General features: G+C 34.7%; 1 protein-coding gene across 1 annotated transcript in view; it reads left to right on the top strand.

The window, feature by feature from the left end:
• The window catches only part of LOC128191942 (uncharacterized), a gene marked incomplete at its 5' end in the record, with an annotated part of 184,658 nt that overhangs the window by 142,197 nt on the left and 24,814 nt on the right, over nt 1-17,647 (top strand). Inside the window, 18 exons of the mRNA XM_052864321.1 lie at nt 7,456-7,521; nt 7,757-7,887; nt 8,371-8,534; nt 11,319-11,460; nt 11,584-11,779; nt 11,913-12,148; nt 12,342-12,567; nt 12,778-13,020; nt 13,123-13,254; nt 14,147-14,350; nt 14,574-14,828; nt 14,974-15,169; nt 15,417-15,583; nt 15,839-16,000; nt 16,136-16,264; nt 16,369-16,491; nt 16,660-16,776; nt 17,079-17,198. Of these exons, the coding sequence (XP_052720281.1) occupies nt 7,456-7,521; nt 7,757-7,887; nt 8,371-8,534; nt 11,319-11,460; nt 11,584-11,779; nt 11,913-12,148; nt 12,342-12,567; nt 12,778-13,020; nt 13,123-13,254; nt 14,147-14,350; nt 14,574-14,828; nt 14,974-15,169; nt 15,417-15,583; nt 15,839-16,000; nt 16,136-16,264; nt 16,369-16,491; nt 16,660-16,776; nt 17,079-17,198 (3,009 nt within the window). The remainder of the gene's footprint in view (nt 1-7,455; nt 7,522-7,756; nt 7,888-8,370; nt 8,535-11,318; nt 11,461-11,583; nt 11,780-11,912; nt 12,149-12,341; nt 12,568-12,777; nt 13,021-13,122; nt 13,255-14,146; nt 14,351-14,573; nt 14,829-14,973; nt 15,170-15,416; nt 15,584-15,838; nt 16,001-16,135; nt 16,265-16,368; nt 16,492-16,659; nt 16,777-17,078; nt 17,199-17,647) is intronic.

Raw genomic sequence — 17,647 nt, 5'->3', positions numbered from 1 at the left:
TGTTACATGTATGTAAACAATAAAGGAGTACAGTCGTTATATTTTTATGAGAGGTAAACTTGTGTTTTGAATTACAGTGATCAATGAGTGCTTGCCAGATCTTTGTCAAAACAACGGAACTTGTACAGACCTTGTCGATGGCTACCAGTGCGACTGTGTTCCGGGATTTAATGGAACAAATTGTGAAAACAGTAAGTTCAACAAATGCTACCTTTTCCCTCCTTCTTAGACCTTAACCTGCAATGATGAGATTGGAATAATTCTCAGTAAATGGATATTTGGGACATTTTTTCAAAGTTTTGGAATATGTTGTTGAGGTTGGTAAGCCGAGGACCACATGAGACATTGAACATGTTGTATTTATTACTTGACATCCATTCCTTTGAAAACGGTTCTGATACTGTTGATTTTGGTGTATGTATTCGTTCTTGAAATTGCAGATATTGATGACTGCTCCCAAGATCCCTGTCAAAACAACGGAACCTGTATAGACCAGGTCAACCACTTCCAATGCGCTTGTGTTCCAGGATACAATGGAACAACGTGTGAAAACAGTACGTAATGCATAGGCTATGTTTTTGTCTTCTAGCCAAATGTAAGAGTGTTAAACATGACAATGTGTTTATTCATTCATGGTTATCCTTTGTTCCCCAGGTCTGTGCATTCATTGGTCTCGCATTAGATGTTTCAGATTTTCTTCTATATAAGCTGTAGAATGATAACCAAGATGGGTTGTTACATGTATGTAAACAATAAAGGAGTACAGTCGTTATATTTTTATGAGAGGTAAACTTGTGTTTTGAATTACAGTGATCAATGAGTGCTTGCCAGATCTTTGTCAAAACAACGGAACTTGTACAGACCTTGTCGATGGCTACCAGTGCGACTGTGTTCCGGGATTCAATGGAACAAATTGTGAAAACAGTAAGTTCAACAAATGCTACCTTTTCCCTCCTTCTTAGACCTTAACCTGCAATGATGAGATTGGAATAATTCTCAGTAAATGGATATTTGGGACATTTTTTCAAAGTTTTGGAATATGTTGTTGAGGTTGGTAAGCCGAGGACCACATGAGACATTGAACATGTTGTATTTATTACTTGACATCCATTCCTTTGAAAACGGTTCTGATACTGTTGATTTTGGTGTATGTATTCGTTCTTGAAATTGCAGATATTGATGACTGCTCCCAAGATCCCTGTCAAAACAACGGAACCTGTATAGACCAGGTCAACCACTTCCAATGCGCTTGTATTCCAGGATACAATGGAACAACGTGTGAAAACAGTACGTAATGCATAGGCTATGTTTTTGTCTTCTAGCCAAATGTAAGAGTGTTAAACATGAGAATGTGTTTATTCATTCATGGTTATCCTTTGTTCCCCAGGTCTGTGCATTCATTGGTCTCGCATTAGATGTTTCAGATTTTCTTCTATATAAGCTGTAGAATGATAACCAAGATGGGTTGTTACATGTATGTAAACAATAAAGGAGTACAGTCGTTATATTTTTATGAGAGGTAAACTTGTGTTTTGAATTACAGTGATCAATGAGTGCTTGCCAGATCTTTGTCAAAACAACGGAACTTGTACAGACCTTGTCGATGGCTACCAGTGCGACTGTGTTCCGGGATTCAATGGAACAAATTGTGAAAACAGTAAGTTCAACAAATGCTACCTTTTCCCTCCTTCTTAGACCTTAACCTGCAATGATGAGATTGGAATAATTCTCAGTAAATGGATATTTGGGACATTTTTTCAAAGTTTTGGAATATGTTGTTGAGGTTGGTAAGCCGAGGACCACATGAGACATTGAACATGTTGTATTTATTACTTGACATCCATTCCTTTGAAAACGGTTCTGATACTGTTGATTTTGGTGTATGTATTCGTTCTTGAAATTGCAGATATTGATGACTGCTCCCAAGATCCCTGTCAAAACAACGGAACCTGTATAGACCAGGTCAACCACTTCCAATGCGCTTGTATTCCAGGATACAATGGAACAACGTGTGAAAACAGTACGTAATGCATAGGCTATGTTTTTGTCTTCTAGCCAAATGTAAGAGTGTTAAACATGAGAATGTGTTTATTCATTCATGGTTATCCTTTGTTCCCCAGGTCTGTGCATTCATTGGTCTCGCATTAAATGTTTAAGATTTTCTTCTATATAAGCTGTAGAATGATAACCAAGATGGGTTGTTACATGTATGTAAACAATAAAGGAGTACAGTCGTTATATTTTTATGAGAGGTAAACTTGTGTTTTGAATTACAGTGATCAATGAGTGCTTGCCAGATCTTTGTCAAAACAACGGAACTTGTACAGACCTTGTCGATGGCTACCAGTGCGACTGTGTTCCGGGATTCAATGGAACAAATTGTGAAAACAGTAAGTTCAACAAATGCTACCATTTCCCTCCTTCTTAGACCTTAACCTGCAATGATGAGATTGGAATAATTCTCAGTAAATGGATATTTGGGACATTTTTTCAAAGTTTTGGAATATGTTGTTGAGATTGGTAAGCCGAGGACCACATGAGACATTGAACATGTTGTATTTATTACTTGACATCCATTCCTTTGAAAACGGTTCTGATACTGTTGATTTTGGTGTATGTATTCGTTCTTGAAATTGCAGATATTGATGACTGCTCCCAAGATCCCTGTCAAAACAACGGAACCTGTATAGACCAGGTCAACCACTTCCAATGCGCTTGTGTTCCAGGATACAATGGAACAACGTGTGAAAACAGTACGTAATGCATGTGCTATGTTTTTGTCTTCTAGCCAAATGTAAGAGTGTTAAACATGACAATGTGTTTATTCATTCATAGTTATCCTTTGTTCCCCAGGTCTGTGCATTCATTGGTCTCGCATTAGATGTTTCAGATTTTCTTTTATATAAGCTGTAGAATGATAACCAAGATGGGTTGTTTCATGTATGTAAACAATAAAGGAGTACAGTCGTTATATTTTTATGAGAGGTAAACTTGTGTTTTGAATTACAGTGATCAATGAGTGCTTGCCAGATCTTTGTCAAAACAACGGAACTTGTACAGACCTTGTCGATGGCTACCAGTGCGACTGTGTTCCGGGATTCAATGGAACAAATTGTGAAAACAGTAAGTTCAACAAATGCTACCTTTTCCCTCCTTCTTAGACCTTAACCTGCAATGATGAGATTGGAATAATTCTCAGTAAATGGATATTTGGGACATTTTTTCAAAGTTTTGGAATATGTTGTTGAGGTTGGTAAGCCGAGGACCACATGAGACATTGAACATGTTGTATTTATTACTTGACATCCATTCCTTTGAAAACGGTTCTGATACTGTTGATTTTGGTGTATGTATTCGTTCTTGAAATTGCAGATATTGATGACTGCTCCCAAGATCCCTGTCAAAACAACGGAACCTGTATAGACCAGGTCAACCACTTCCAATGCGCTTGTATTCCAGGATACAATGGAACAACGTGTGAAAACAGTACGTAATGCATAGGCTATGTTTTTGTCTTCTAGCCAAATGTAAGAGTGTTAAACATGAGAATGTGTTTATTCATTCATGGTTATCCTTTGTTCCCCAGGTCTGTGCATTCATTGGTCTCGCATTAAATGTTTAAGATTTTCTTCTATATAAGCTGTAGAATGATAACCAAGATGGGTTGTTACATGTATGTAAACAATAAAGGAGTACAGTCGTTATATTTTTATGAGAGGTAAACTTGTGTTTTGAATTACAGTGATCAATGAGTGCTTGCCAGATCTTTGTCAAAACAACGGAACTTGTACAGACCTTGTCGATGGCTACCAGTGCGACTGTGTTCCGGGATTCAATGGAACAAATTGTGAAAACAGTAAGTTCAACAAATGCTACCTTTTCCCTCCTTCTTAGACCTTAACCTGCAATGATGAGATTGGAATAATTCTCAGTAAATGGATATTTGGGACATTTTTTCAAAGTTTAGGAATATGTTGTTGAGGTTGGTAAGCCGAGGACCACATGAGACATTGAACATGTTGTATTTATTACTTGACATCCATTCCTTTGAAAACGGTTCTGATACTGTTGATTTTGGTGTATGTATTCGTTCTTGAAATTGCAGATATTGATGACTGCTCCCAAGATCCCTGTCAAAACAACGGAACCTGTATAGACCAGGTCAACCACTTCCAATGCGCTTGTGTTCCAGGATACAATGGAACAACGTGTGAAAACAGTACGTAATGCATGTGCTATGTTTTTGTCTTCTAGCCAAATGTAAGAGTGTTAAACATGACAATGTGTTTATTCATTCATGGTTATCCTTTGTTCCCCAGGTCTGTGCATTCATTGGTCTCGCATTAGATGTTTCAGATTTTGTTCTATATAAGCTGTAGAATGATAACCAAGATGGGTTGTTACATGTATGTAAACAATAAAGGAGTACAGTCGTAATATTTTTATGAGAGGTAAACTTGTGTTTTGAATTACAGTGATCAATGAGTGTTTGCCAGATCTTTGTCAAAACAACGGAACTTGTACAGACCTTGTCGATGGCTACCAGTGCGACTGTGTTCCGGGATTCAATGGAACAAATTGTGAAAACAGTAAGTTCAACAAATGCTACCATTTCCCTCCTTCTTAGACCTTAACCTGCAATGATGAGATTGGAATAATTCTCAGTAAATGGATATTTGGGACATTTTTTCAAAGTTTTGGAATATGTTGTTGAGATTGGTAAGCCGAGGACCACATGAGACATTGAACATGTTGTATTTATTACTTGACATCCATTCCTTTGAAAACGGTTCTGATACTGTTGATTTTGGTGTATGTATTCGTTCTTGAAATTGCAGATATTGATGACTGCTCCCAAGATCCCTGTCAAAACAACGGAACCTGTATAGACCAGGTCAACCACTTCCAATGCGCTTGTGTTCCAGGATACAATGGAACAACGTGTGAAAACAGTACGTAATGCATGTGCTATGTTTTTGTCTTCTAGCCAAATGTAAGAGTGTTAAACATGACAATGTGTTTATTCATTCATAGTTATCCTTTGTTCCCCAGGTCTGTGCATTCATTGGTCTCGCATTAGATGTTTCAGATTTTCTTTTATATAAGCTGTAGAATGATAACCAAGATGGGTTGTTTCATGTATGTAAACAATAAAGGAGTACAGTCGTTATATTTTTATGAGAGGTAAACTTGTGTTTTGAATTACAGTGATCAATGAGTGCTTGCCAGATCTTTGTCAAAACAACGGAACTTGTACAGACCTTGTCGATGGCTACCAGTGCGACTGTGTTCCGGGATTCAATGGAACAAATTGTGAAAACAGTAAGTTCAACAAATGCTACCTTTTCCCTCCTTCTTAGACCTTAACCTGCAATGATGAGATTGGAATAATTCTCAGTAAATGGATATTTGGGACATTTTTTCAAAGTTTTGGAATATGTTGTTGAGGTTGGTAAGCCGAGGACCACATGAGACATTGAACATGTTGTATTTATTACTTGACATCCATTCCTTTGAAAACGGTTCTGATACTGTTGATTTTGGTGTATGTATTCGTTCTTGAAATTGCAGATATTGATGACTGCTCCCAAGATCCCTGTCAAAACAACGGAACCTGTATAGACCAGGTCAACCACTTCCAATGCGCTTGTGTTCCAGGATACAATGGAACAACGTGTGAAAACAGTACGTAATGCATGTGCTATGTTTTTGTCTTCTAGCCAAATGTAAGAGTGTTAAACATGACAATGTGTTTATTCATTCATGGTTATCCTTTGTTCCCCAGGTTTGTGCATTCATTGGTCTCGCATTAGATGTTTCAGATTTTTTGTTCTATATAAGCTGTAGAATGATAACCAAGATGGGTTGTTACATGTACGTAAACAATAAAGGAGTACAGTCGTAATATTTTTATGAGAGGTAAACTTGTGTTTTGAATTACAGTGATCAATGAGTGTTTGCCAGATCTTTGTCAAAACAACGGAACTTGTACAGACCTTGTCGATGGCTACCAGTGCGACTGTGTTCCGGGATTCAATGGAACAAATTGTGAAAACAGTAAGTTCAACAAATGCTACCATTTCCCTCCTTCTTAGACCTTAACCTGCAATGATGAGATTGGAATAATTCTCAGTAAATGGATATTTGGGACATTTTTTCAAAGTTTTGGAATATGTTGTTGAGGTTGGTAAGCCGAGGACCACATGAGACATTGAACATGTTGTATTTATTACTTGACATCCATTCCTTTGAAAACGGTTCTGATACTGTTGATTTTGGTGTATGTATTCGTTCTTGAAATTGCAGATATTGATGACTGCTCCCAAGATCCCTGTCAAAACAACGGAACCTGTATAGACCAGGTCAACCACTTCCAATGCGCTTGTGTTCCAGGATACAATGGAACAACGTGTGAAAACAGTACGTAATGCATGTGCTATGTTTTTGTCTTCTAGCCAAATGTAAGAGTGTTAAACATGACAATGTGTTTATTCATTCATGGTTATCCTTTGTTCCCCAGGTTTGTGCATTCATTGGTCTCGCATTAGATGTTTCAGATTTTTTGTTCTATATAAGCTGTAGAATGATAACCAAGATGGGTTGTTACATGTACGTAAACAATAAAGGAGTACAGTCGTAATATTTTTATGAGAGGTAAACTTGTGTTTTGAATTACAGTGATCAATGAGTGTTTGCCAGATCTTTGTCAAAACAACGGAACTTGTACAGACCTTGTCGATGGCTACCAGTGCGACTGTGTTCCGGGATTCAATGGAACAAATTGTGAAAACAGTAAGTTCAACAAATGCTACCATTTCCCTCCTTCTTAGACCTTGGAATATGTTGTAGAGGTTGATAAGCCGAGGACCACATGAGACGGTTCTGATACTGTTGATTTTGGTGTATATATTTGTTCTTGAAATTGTGTTTGTTATTTAAAGTAATCTTGCCACGAAATTTCTTGAAATATATTTTGACCATGGAAATGAAGAATTTTAATTTTCTAATATTTTGATAATTATTCTTTGATTTTAGAAAGCATATATTGCTAGGAATTACTATTTGACGTTTATGTAAAACTCTATGACTAAATTCATCAGAAGATGAAATTGCCAACTCTTAAATTATATTAATGTATTCTGAGTGAATGTTCGTAAAAATTGGTTTCAATTACCGAAAGAACAAAAAGGTTTTCTTTAAATGTCGAATATGCATAATGTGTAAATTGTAAGCAAGTCAGCTTATTCATAAACGTCTCTGGTTCACACGTCAAAAACAAAAACCAGTGGTATTTATTTAACAACAACTCTATACTAAAAACTGTAAATGGTAGGATAAAAAAATACTAATTGCTTAGTCATTGTCCTAAAAAAAATATGAGTAAATTTTGAGACAGGGCCGAGTTCAACGATTATATTCGCATCATGATCATTTTTTTTTGTTCTTGAACCACAGCAATAGAAACAGAAATATCAACAACCACAACTGTTGAGCCAGCAAAAGTAGAACCACAAATAAATGGTAAAGATCTTTTATTAATATCAAGCTATATGGTACTTTAACTTTTGTTAAGTGATTTCAGTAGGCATATACCCACAAAACATGTTGTAAATGTGTGTTGTTTTATACATATACTATGCCATCTTGTTCGATAAAAAGATGTATAAACTTTTGAAAACTTTTATATCTGAATGGTTTTTCTTCTCTAAACTCTATATATGCACGGTTCTTTAAAATATGATATTTTATGGATCAGAGCCACTTGCCTTTGGAGCAGAAGCTAGTGATTCTGTTTTGACCGGTGATGATGTCACCTCTCCAGCATTAACATCGCCAACATTGCTTCAGTTCGGAAATGGTTTATTAGATGGGTTTGATGAAGTATACGTAAGTAAATTTAGAATAAAATACTTGCGTCATGCTCATTGTAAATAAAGATTCCATTTTCTCAATAATCTCAGTATTTGAAGAATATGCTGGTTGTTGAGTCGTTTATCCTCAGTATATTATTTTCAATGATTCGTTCAACTATATCTGGAGTCAGTGTTTGACTATCATACATGCAGTTTTTAAACGGAAAATTCCTGCTCTCTTATCCGATTCGTCTTAAATCACATTTAATTAAACCAAAAAAATCTGACGCAATTTCGTGACGTTATATTTGAAAGAATGACATTTTTTTCTCCCAAACCTTTTGTTTGGGGAAATTAAAAGATTTTACTTTTTATATGAGTCACAATTTACAAGGGTTGGCGAAATATTATTAAATTTTACGAGCGCATAAAAATGTCTACCAAAAATTGCTGTTTTTAAGTGTTTTGAAAGAGATGTGCAACTTTAAAAAAAATATAAAAAATCAATTCTATTTAGATTGGAACCAACGGTATCATTGGATTGGGAGACAGATATAATAGTTTTTCAATTGAAGATATGGATTCGATAAATTTGATGGAGCGTAAAATTATCTGTCCATACTGGATCGACCTAATGACTCATGGAAGTGAATCAGCAGTATACTACAATGTTTACAAAAGGTTTGAAATCTGTATGTTTTATTTTTTATGTTATTTATTTGGATTGGATTTGACATACATGTATAGGCCTACAGGTACATTTGTAAGAACTCATATTTTGATATCAATTCGTTGAGTCTTGTTACATTCCTTTTGAGATGTAATATTATATTTGTACAGGTTAATTTCTAGATGGTTTGTTTCATTTTTTGCAATATTTCTACATCATTGAACAAACACACCTTTTATGGGTTATTATCGTCGAATGAAAAATTGTTAAATAGTAAATTTGATAAAAATTTAATACTCTACCTAACAAGAATTTGCTTCCAAAATGATTGATTTGCAGCCAAAAAATTAATATCAGATATTTGGAATGGTTTTTTTTCATCAGTGGATTTGTTTGCATACTATAAAAAAAATGCAGATATAGCTCGTGTGCAATGTTTGAAAATAATCATGTACTTGTACAGTATATTTGAAATTTCGATTTTAATATCAAAATAAACATCATGAACCTCTATCCAAATTTGTGTTTTAAGGTTTGCAGTTGTCTTATTATTAGAAGGAAAATTTTGTGTAGGTCATGTGCGTTTCAACTCTTTTTGTCTTTACATTGTACCATCGTTTTGCAAGTAAGATAAGTGTAGTAGTGTACGTTCAGGCCATCACGGTAAATTTTTGTATTTTATTTATAAGTTTTTTTTATGTTAATTGAATTAATAAAGATAATCCCATGCATACAACTGAAATGTAAACAACTCTTTTGGGATGGTAAAATGGTATTCATCGAAAGGAATTTAAAAGCAAACGAGAACTATATTTTTTCATAAAAATGTTTAGAAATGCTGTATTTAGTGATACATGTATCACCCTATGGACACCGGGCGGAAATCTCTTAATAAAGATGTTGAAAATATAGAATAACATAATTGTGCAAGAGTTTTTAGTTTTGGAGAGAGTATTAAATGAAACCTCTCCTGAATTTAAAAATCTTAGTTCACAAACCTTTTTCAGTTGATAAGGCATTGTTGAGATGAATAGATGGATTTCATAATGTTTCTTTCATCTTTTTTGTTTGTTTGTTTTTGGGGTGCTTTGTGTTTTTGTATCTTGTATATTTTTTATAAGTACAGTACCGATCAGACCCAACCTAACACCAGAAAAAAAACCAAACTTAACCCTGGGTTTACTTTTGGGGTTTACTTGTGGTTTACTTTGATTTAACGTTTTAAAAATTCGTGTCTAGTCGGGGTTTACTTTTGGTCCACTCAGGGTTTACTTTAGGTTTACTAATGGGTTTTTTTAGGTCCTCTTTAAACATTGAAATGTGAAGCAGACCCGTCTTTCATTTGATTAATTATTGAATTCACCAAGCTAACCCAGTACTATACATTATATTGCTTGAAAAACACAGAGCCTGGCAACATTCGGGAATAATGAAATAGAACTTAACAATAAATAGTATGAGAAATATTTATTACTCCGCTATTACAAACAATTGGTGGATGTTGGCCGCATAATGATTGTTTGTGGGGTAACTGGGGAGCCGACCAGTGTGCCAGTTTAACTACCCATGTAGGGACACACTGTGGGCCCGAGCATGAAACATCAGTGCCCGAACCTGAACGATCCCCAGCGTTCTAAGGAGGGTAGTGAGACTTGCCCTTCTCACCCTGTCTCCTGCAGTGCTACCTGGTTTAGAACTTTGCATGACAGAGGCTACTTTATCAACCAATTATTACATGCACCAGCCTGTAGCATCCCCTCACTGGAGTGAGGTGGATGTGGCCCCACCTATACCCAGTGTAGGCCCCACTATACAATAAACCCAATTTTACATTGTGACCACATGGCGCAGTTAACTGTAATAACTTTGCCTTTTATAAACCATATTGAATGATTTAATTTATATAATATCCCCTAGCTAGCTTTGAAAGCAAGTGGGGGGAGACACCCAGGTTTTGGAGCAGAAAGTGTCAACACATACCACTGCGGACTCCCCAGTCCCCATCCCCCCTAAAATTGTGATGCGGAAAGAAAAAGGTCCATGTACAAGTATAAAAGATGAAAGTCTATTGAAAAAAGATGAACTGTTGAACACGAGTCCAGATGACACCGAGCTGCTTGTCATCCTGTCTGGCTATTTTTTCTGGTCTACTAGCGGATTTTCAGTCTGCTCTCAATTTGCTACTCAATGACCTGTCAAAATGAAGAAAAGAAAAACGAGAAAAAAACCAAAAGCACAATTATAGATACCAATATTTAAATTTGAAATAGTTAAAAAAAAAATTGGGGGCTGGGAGGGGGGGGGGGGGTGGCTGCCAAAATTTGAAGAAAACTATGGGGTTTTTGCAGGGGCTTCCGGATAAGCCAATGGTTAGCTTGTACCGAGTTTTTTCCGAATATACAGTGTGTCTCAAAATTAATACAGACTATTTGATATAAAAACAAATAATCCTGATTATCTTACTGCCTGTAATCCCCACCCCTTGTCAATTCTAAATAAACATGTAGCATCTTCCTCAGGGGTCTACTCTGATCGGGGTCTACTCTTTGTGTTTACTCTGGGTTTCCTTTGGGTTTCCTTTGGGTTTCCTCTGGACTGCTCTAGAGGGTTTTTTCTGTGTTTACTTTCTGTTAGGTTGGGCCTGATTGGTACTGTACTTTAAATAAACTTGCCTTATAAAAAACAGTCCTTTCTCGAACGCAAAAACTCAATTGTCGAGATTGAAGTTCTAAACTGACAATGAAGTAATATTTCAAGAACTTCCATGGGTGACATTAATTTTTCATATTTTACAGTGAAAACAAAAATGATGCAGGGATTTTGAGCAAAGTTGACAAAATAATCCATGACACATTTAAGGATTTTAAAACGTTTCGTTCGTCGATTGTCTTCAAGGCAACTTGGAGCAATATGGCATTTTACATTGACAATTCAAAGGTATACAATTTCCAAAAAATCTCAAAATGCTGTTTTCCTTTTTAAAAGCTGAAGTCAAATGATATTGTCAAAATGTATACTTATTAAAGCCAAACTCGTTTATATGCCTTTTTTTCTTTTTAGAGAGTTTCATTCCAAATACTTATTGTTTCGGATGGCCAAAATTTATTTAGCGTAACAAACTATATAAACATCAATATTCAAGTTCTACAAGGAAGTCACGTCTCAATTGGCCACAGATACAGAGCGTTCAGGGGCAAAAATACATATTCGTGGAAAAATGCTGCATTTAGAATGTCATCTGTTCCCGGAAATACTGGTATGAACGCATTTGAAAAAAAATTAAATAAACATACTACATGTAAATTGTGAAAATTAATTATTTTTTTTTATAAAAAGAACATAAAAAAGAAATTTTAAAAAATAATAATATAATCGTTTAATTTATCCAGGATATAACGGATTCTGGGTTCAGAAATTGACAGATGATAACATTAAGATTAATCCACTCGAGAAAGAGTGCTACAGCTGGTATTCAAGACAAACCTTGTCTAGAAGACCAAATGCATGGTGGTTAACATGTCCATGTACTGGTACAGCCATGAGATTTTTCGGGTTCCAGTTTGCTTTTTATCGGACTGAGCCAGGCATGGCATGCTATGTTTCGCTTACATTCGGAACCACCTTGGTAGGTTGAACGTTTGCTTTATGCTTAATTATCAGTGTACATACACACTGATATGTTAAATAATATACATTTAGATATTACTTATTAATAACTATCTTAAATTGATACGGTTTTCTAGTGTAAAGAATTGGATTACAAAAATTACGGAAATGGGAATTATTACAAACAAATTTACACGTTTTTCTTTCCACAGGAGTGTTGTTATTCAGTGTTCGGATTCTTCTCATTAGGCCCATTAATAAGGCGAATTCCTGATGCGGGTTCTACCCTTTCGGCAAATCCGTTTTTCCAACCTGTAGACTATTATATAGAGAACCAGAGACCAAAAGAGGCCTGCTGTGCATCTGGACACTGCGATTGGTATTACACCTATAGACCTAGGCCCTTTTTCTGTTCAAGGTTTATCCCAGTGAGAACAGGTTAGTTTTTTAATAGGTTGCGTTTTTTAAAATACACCAGTAACAATATTTGGTATATCTTGCATTTTTTTATGAATTGGAGCATTGATTGATATTGATACATTTAGAATACAAACTACAAAATAACTTCATCTTCCTGTTTTAATGACATATGTTTGGGATAAAAGCAAAACATTGGGAAATCGTTGTTTTAAACTTTGAATGTTTTAGCCTGGTTCTGGGGAGATCCGCATATCAACACTTTAGACGGTGGACAATACACTTTTAATGGTTACGGTGAATACACAATGATGAAAATAGACCACAATGGCACACAGTTTGAACTCCAAGCCCGAACAGATTTAGCAACTACTGCCAATGGCACAACAATAAACGCGACAATATTCAGTGCTTTCGTAGCCAAGGATCATACAGGTTCAATCGTTCAAGTGGAAATGTCAAGAAACAGAGATAGTAAGAAGAAAAACTTTAATATAATGAATTTATGGAAAATACATGTGGACAAAACATAACCATAATTCTAAAAATTCACAAACTTATATTGTTAACTTATAGAGATGTACGTGCGTGCAAATGGTAGAGATGTAACAACAGAAATAGACAGTAATCCTGATTTTGTGTTAAGAACAATCAACATGACATTGTCCAAAGATAATGGAACAGTGGTGGCATCCTTTGTTCAAAGCGGTAAGTGTCCCAATTGAAAAAAAGAATGGATTCATGAACTTTTTCTTAGAAAAGGTGTATAGTAATGGTAATTCTTTGCTCAATCATACTTTTTCAATCGATTTACATTTGAAAAATGCTAATGCAAGTGCTTAACTAAACCGATTCTAGTATAACCAACGTGATTATGTCCTTTGCTTCATTATAGCGATATTAAACATCTTACAGTTAAATACGTTTTCATGAATCTTATGTTCAATTTATATACCATCTTTATCAAAATTATAATGTCCATCGCTTCATTATAAAGGTATTAAGCATACTACCGGTATTTCTAAAATCTTACGGTGAAAGACTTTCTTATCTAATAGTGATGCCAGTTTACATTTGTTTCGTTGTTGTTTGTATCATGATAAACCAAACATGTAATCAGGAAAATCATAGGCTTGAATTAGATAAAAATTTAAAAACTTAAATGAATAAGAATAAACTATGTTATGAAAGTTGTCAAGTTTAACGCCCTTTTTCTTTCTCATTTTTGCATACTCATACCTTTAATTTTGATGGCAGTAAGCAAATTATATTTGAATTAAATATGTCTAAAATAGTTTTAATCTTAACAAATGTGTTGATGTCATTCGTTTCATAATAACAATCAGTAGAGCTAGCTTAAAAAACATCAACTGATTTTGCAAACGTCTTGGTTTTTGGACCAATTTAGCAGGACAATTTTTTTTCAATTGTTAATTACAACGAGTATTTGTTTTGGTTCTTGATGAAACTGTGTATAATATTCATCACGTTAAACTGAGCATTATGCTACGTTTTTCAACAATGAATAAATTATAATTAGATATTAACAATCAAGATTTATCAAAACAGTCCTTTTTGTAATCTTATACTTTCATTGCAGCAATTACCATCAAAATTAGTTTGGGCGTCCGATTTCTTACATCGGAAACGATGGTAGATGAAAGATATCATGGCAAAGTGGTAGGATTGATGGGAAATTTCGATGGAAACTCCACCAATGATTTTGTTCTTCCTAATAACACTATACTGTATGGTAGTACAGTAAATTCCGAACGAAAAATATACGAAAATTTTGGACAACTTTGTGAGTATTTTCATAACTTCCCTATTCGTATTGTCAATGATACATATTTTGCCACTTTTTGTACGAATATCATTTAACAAAAATTGTTATCAAATGAAAATTAAGTTGCCAGATCTTAAAGTTGCACATTGATTAGATTGATATATAAAAATTGTTTCAGTGAAGAAAATCAATGATTAGGACAATATGATAACATGACAGAATGTGTTTTAAATTTGAACAGGGTCGATTAACAGCAACACATCGTACTTTCATTATGATACTGGGCTGTCTCATGCTAATTACACGCACCCAGAATTCGTGCCATTCTACATCGACGAACAACCACAGGACAAAGTAAACAGATCCAGAGAAGTATGTGGTGGTGCCAGTGCCTCACAGGCCTGTATATTTGATTACCTTGCTACAGGTGACGAATCCTTGGCCAAATCTTCAGGGGATGATGCAGAGACTTCTGCACGTGATACAGCAACTTTAGGTAATTTGTAATTCGTTATCCAAAGTAAACTTTTGCAAACGTGATATCAGTCTCACAGATTAGATTACATGTAATGACGTTTATTCTGACCTTGTTTGTTTATATGATGCTTCATGATAACTAATATTTGAAATTCTTCTTTAAGAAAATGAGTCTCCGCAGATCAGTGGTGACTCGCAGATCAATGCACAAGTTAACCGATCTGTGGAACTTAAATTCAATGCTACCGATGATGGGACGTTCGTATACAGGATAATTCAGCAACCTCCTGGATTCTCCTTTAATAATAATAGTGGTATAGCTAGATGGACACCCCAAGATGACAGTGTTACAAACATAAGGTATGTATATTTTTAATAAACGGTATTCATTTTATCGTGGAATTCTTTTAATGAGAAACACGTGTTCTGTTATGCATACTAAATATATGTTGCCAGAAAACCCCAAAAACAATAAGTCAAGGCTTAATTGAATTATATGCCAGCATGCATAAATATGTCGGTAATGTGTAAAAAAAAAATGAACTTTTAGTTAATAGAGCAATTCTATCTGAGTTTTGTCATAAAATGTCTGATTACACATTTTCAGCATTACTGTTGTGGATGATAAAGGAGAAGAGGCGGCTCCCATAGACGTGGCTATTGTCCTCTGTTCTGGTTGTAATGACCACGGGACATGTGATTACAACACCACACGGACGTCTACCAGTGATATGTTTAAATACGCGGCCTGCAACTGTACCATTGGATATTCAGGTTTGTTTCATGGACACATTTTTAAAGTTTTTATTTGATTTTTGTACTCAATGTTATTAAGTGTATATCGTTATGTGTATATTTAAAAATGCTTTCTATTTATGAAGTAAAATATCACCGAAGATTTGGCAGTTTGTAAAAAACAAAAACACTGAAGAAATTAATAATTCTTAAAAGCGTTTATATCTTAATTTAAGCACTTAGTTCAGAATTTATAAATATTGAACTTGTTTATTTTGGCGTGATTGTTTACAGGACAGGACTGTGAGAACGATACCGATGGCTGTGCTGCAACTCCATGTGCCTTAGGTAGAACCTGTGTAGATATAAAGGCTGAAGATGAAGCAGTATTAGGGCGAGGATACAATTGTTCCGATTGTCCACCGGGGTATAAAATAGTAGATGAAAAATGTGAAGGTAAAAAATGATCCATAAGACCATTAAAGTTTAAATTGTCAAGGATTCAATTCGATAACTTTTTCTTGGAATATACATAGTACGTTAAATTAATATATAATACGTATGTAATATGTTTACTTTATCATTTTGCAGATATAAATGAATGTAATAGTACAACATCCAATACCTGCGACGATGCGACGGAATACTGTGTTAATAGTGAAGGCAGCTTTGAATGCAACTGTAATCGTGGATTTAGGAAAGTTGGAAGTATATGTCAAGGTAAGAGTTAGGATTTTTTTTATATTGAATTAGAAAACAAAGTTGATTTGTTTGCTTTAAGGTTCAAGACATTCGATGTCATTTTTGATTTTGTTCTCTAATAGATATCGATGAATGTACGGAGAGTACCTCTGGGTGTGAACAGCTCTGTACTAACAGTGCAGGGTCTTTTGAATGCTCTTGTATCAGCGGATATATACTAAACAGTGACAACAAAACATGCACAGGTACATGTAAAAAATATTTATTTTAAACTTTAGATACCATTCACTCTTCATTATTTTCGTGTTTGTTTTTTAATCAGCCTGATATTTTAAAAATATATCCAATGAAAAAAGAATTATTCATGGCTGTTCAACTATAAATGATATTTGTTTATTTTGTGTATGTTTTAGGAACAAGTAACTGTCCTGGATTAAATTGTGAATACGCATGTAATAACGATTCCGACGCAAGGCCTGTATGCATATGCAAGAATGGATATGAATTGAAGGATAGCGAAAATTGTACAGGTAATATTTAAACGATTTAACTTTCTTAACTTTAAATCGCCTAAATTTTTGGTACTATTAATCATAAAGATTTATTGAATTGATTTTAATTTTAAATAAATGGGATATTGTGTTTATAAAAATTAGAATTAAAAAAATAGTCACCATGTATTTAAATGTATTTCACCATACATGTATATTATATTCATTGTCTGCACATATTATCTTAAAGGTATCATATCATTTTTAAGACCATACAAATTCTCCTTTTCTGTCCACTTAATGTGAGATTTGTTTATAAAACACAGTATAATATTTACTAGATATTGATGAGTGCAAGATGGGAGGAGTCTGTTCACAGGATTGTGAAAACCTTAATGGTTCCTACATATGCTCTTGTTATGCTGGTTATTCATTAAACGACGATAGAACGACTTGTTCAGGTATGTAACATATCATTATAAACTATTATTGCTAGCGCCTCTCACCTATTTTTAAATTTATTTTCCATTTTTAGTAGAAATTGGTCCACCCAGAATCGTAACAAATAGAAATTCTTGAAAATGTACAGTCGTGACCAAACCAAGTTGCATTACCGCCTTGTGTTGCACGATGTGACTTCGTTTTTCAAAAAGCTGCAAAATTTGCATTTTGCTGTCAATTCCATCTTTGGTAGCCAAGGGTGAAGATCCACGCTCTTTTTCAATTCTATTGAAAGCTACTGTACTAAATAAGCCAAGGGTAAATAGAGGAACACCGTGGATCGTCACCCTTGACTAGCAAAGATGCGTCTATACAAGTATTTCTTTAGACCGCCACATGGTAACCGAAACATAATATCACTATTCCTTGATTACAAATGTATAAATTTTGTTTTTAATTTATACAAAGG

The sequence above is a fragment of the Crassostrea angulata genome, chromosome 1, assembly GCF_025612915.1.
Source record: "Crassostrea angulata isolate pt1a10 chromosome 1, ASM2561291v2, whole genome shotgun sequence".
In the NCBI taxonomy this organism is placed as follows: Eukaryota; Metazoa; Mollusca; class Bivalvia; order Ostreida; family Ostreidae; genus Magallana; species Magallana angulata.
This window is presented reverse-complemented; position numbering and strand designations above follow the sequence as displayed.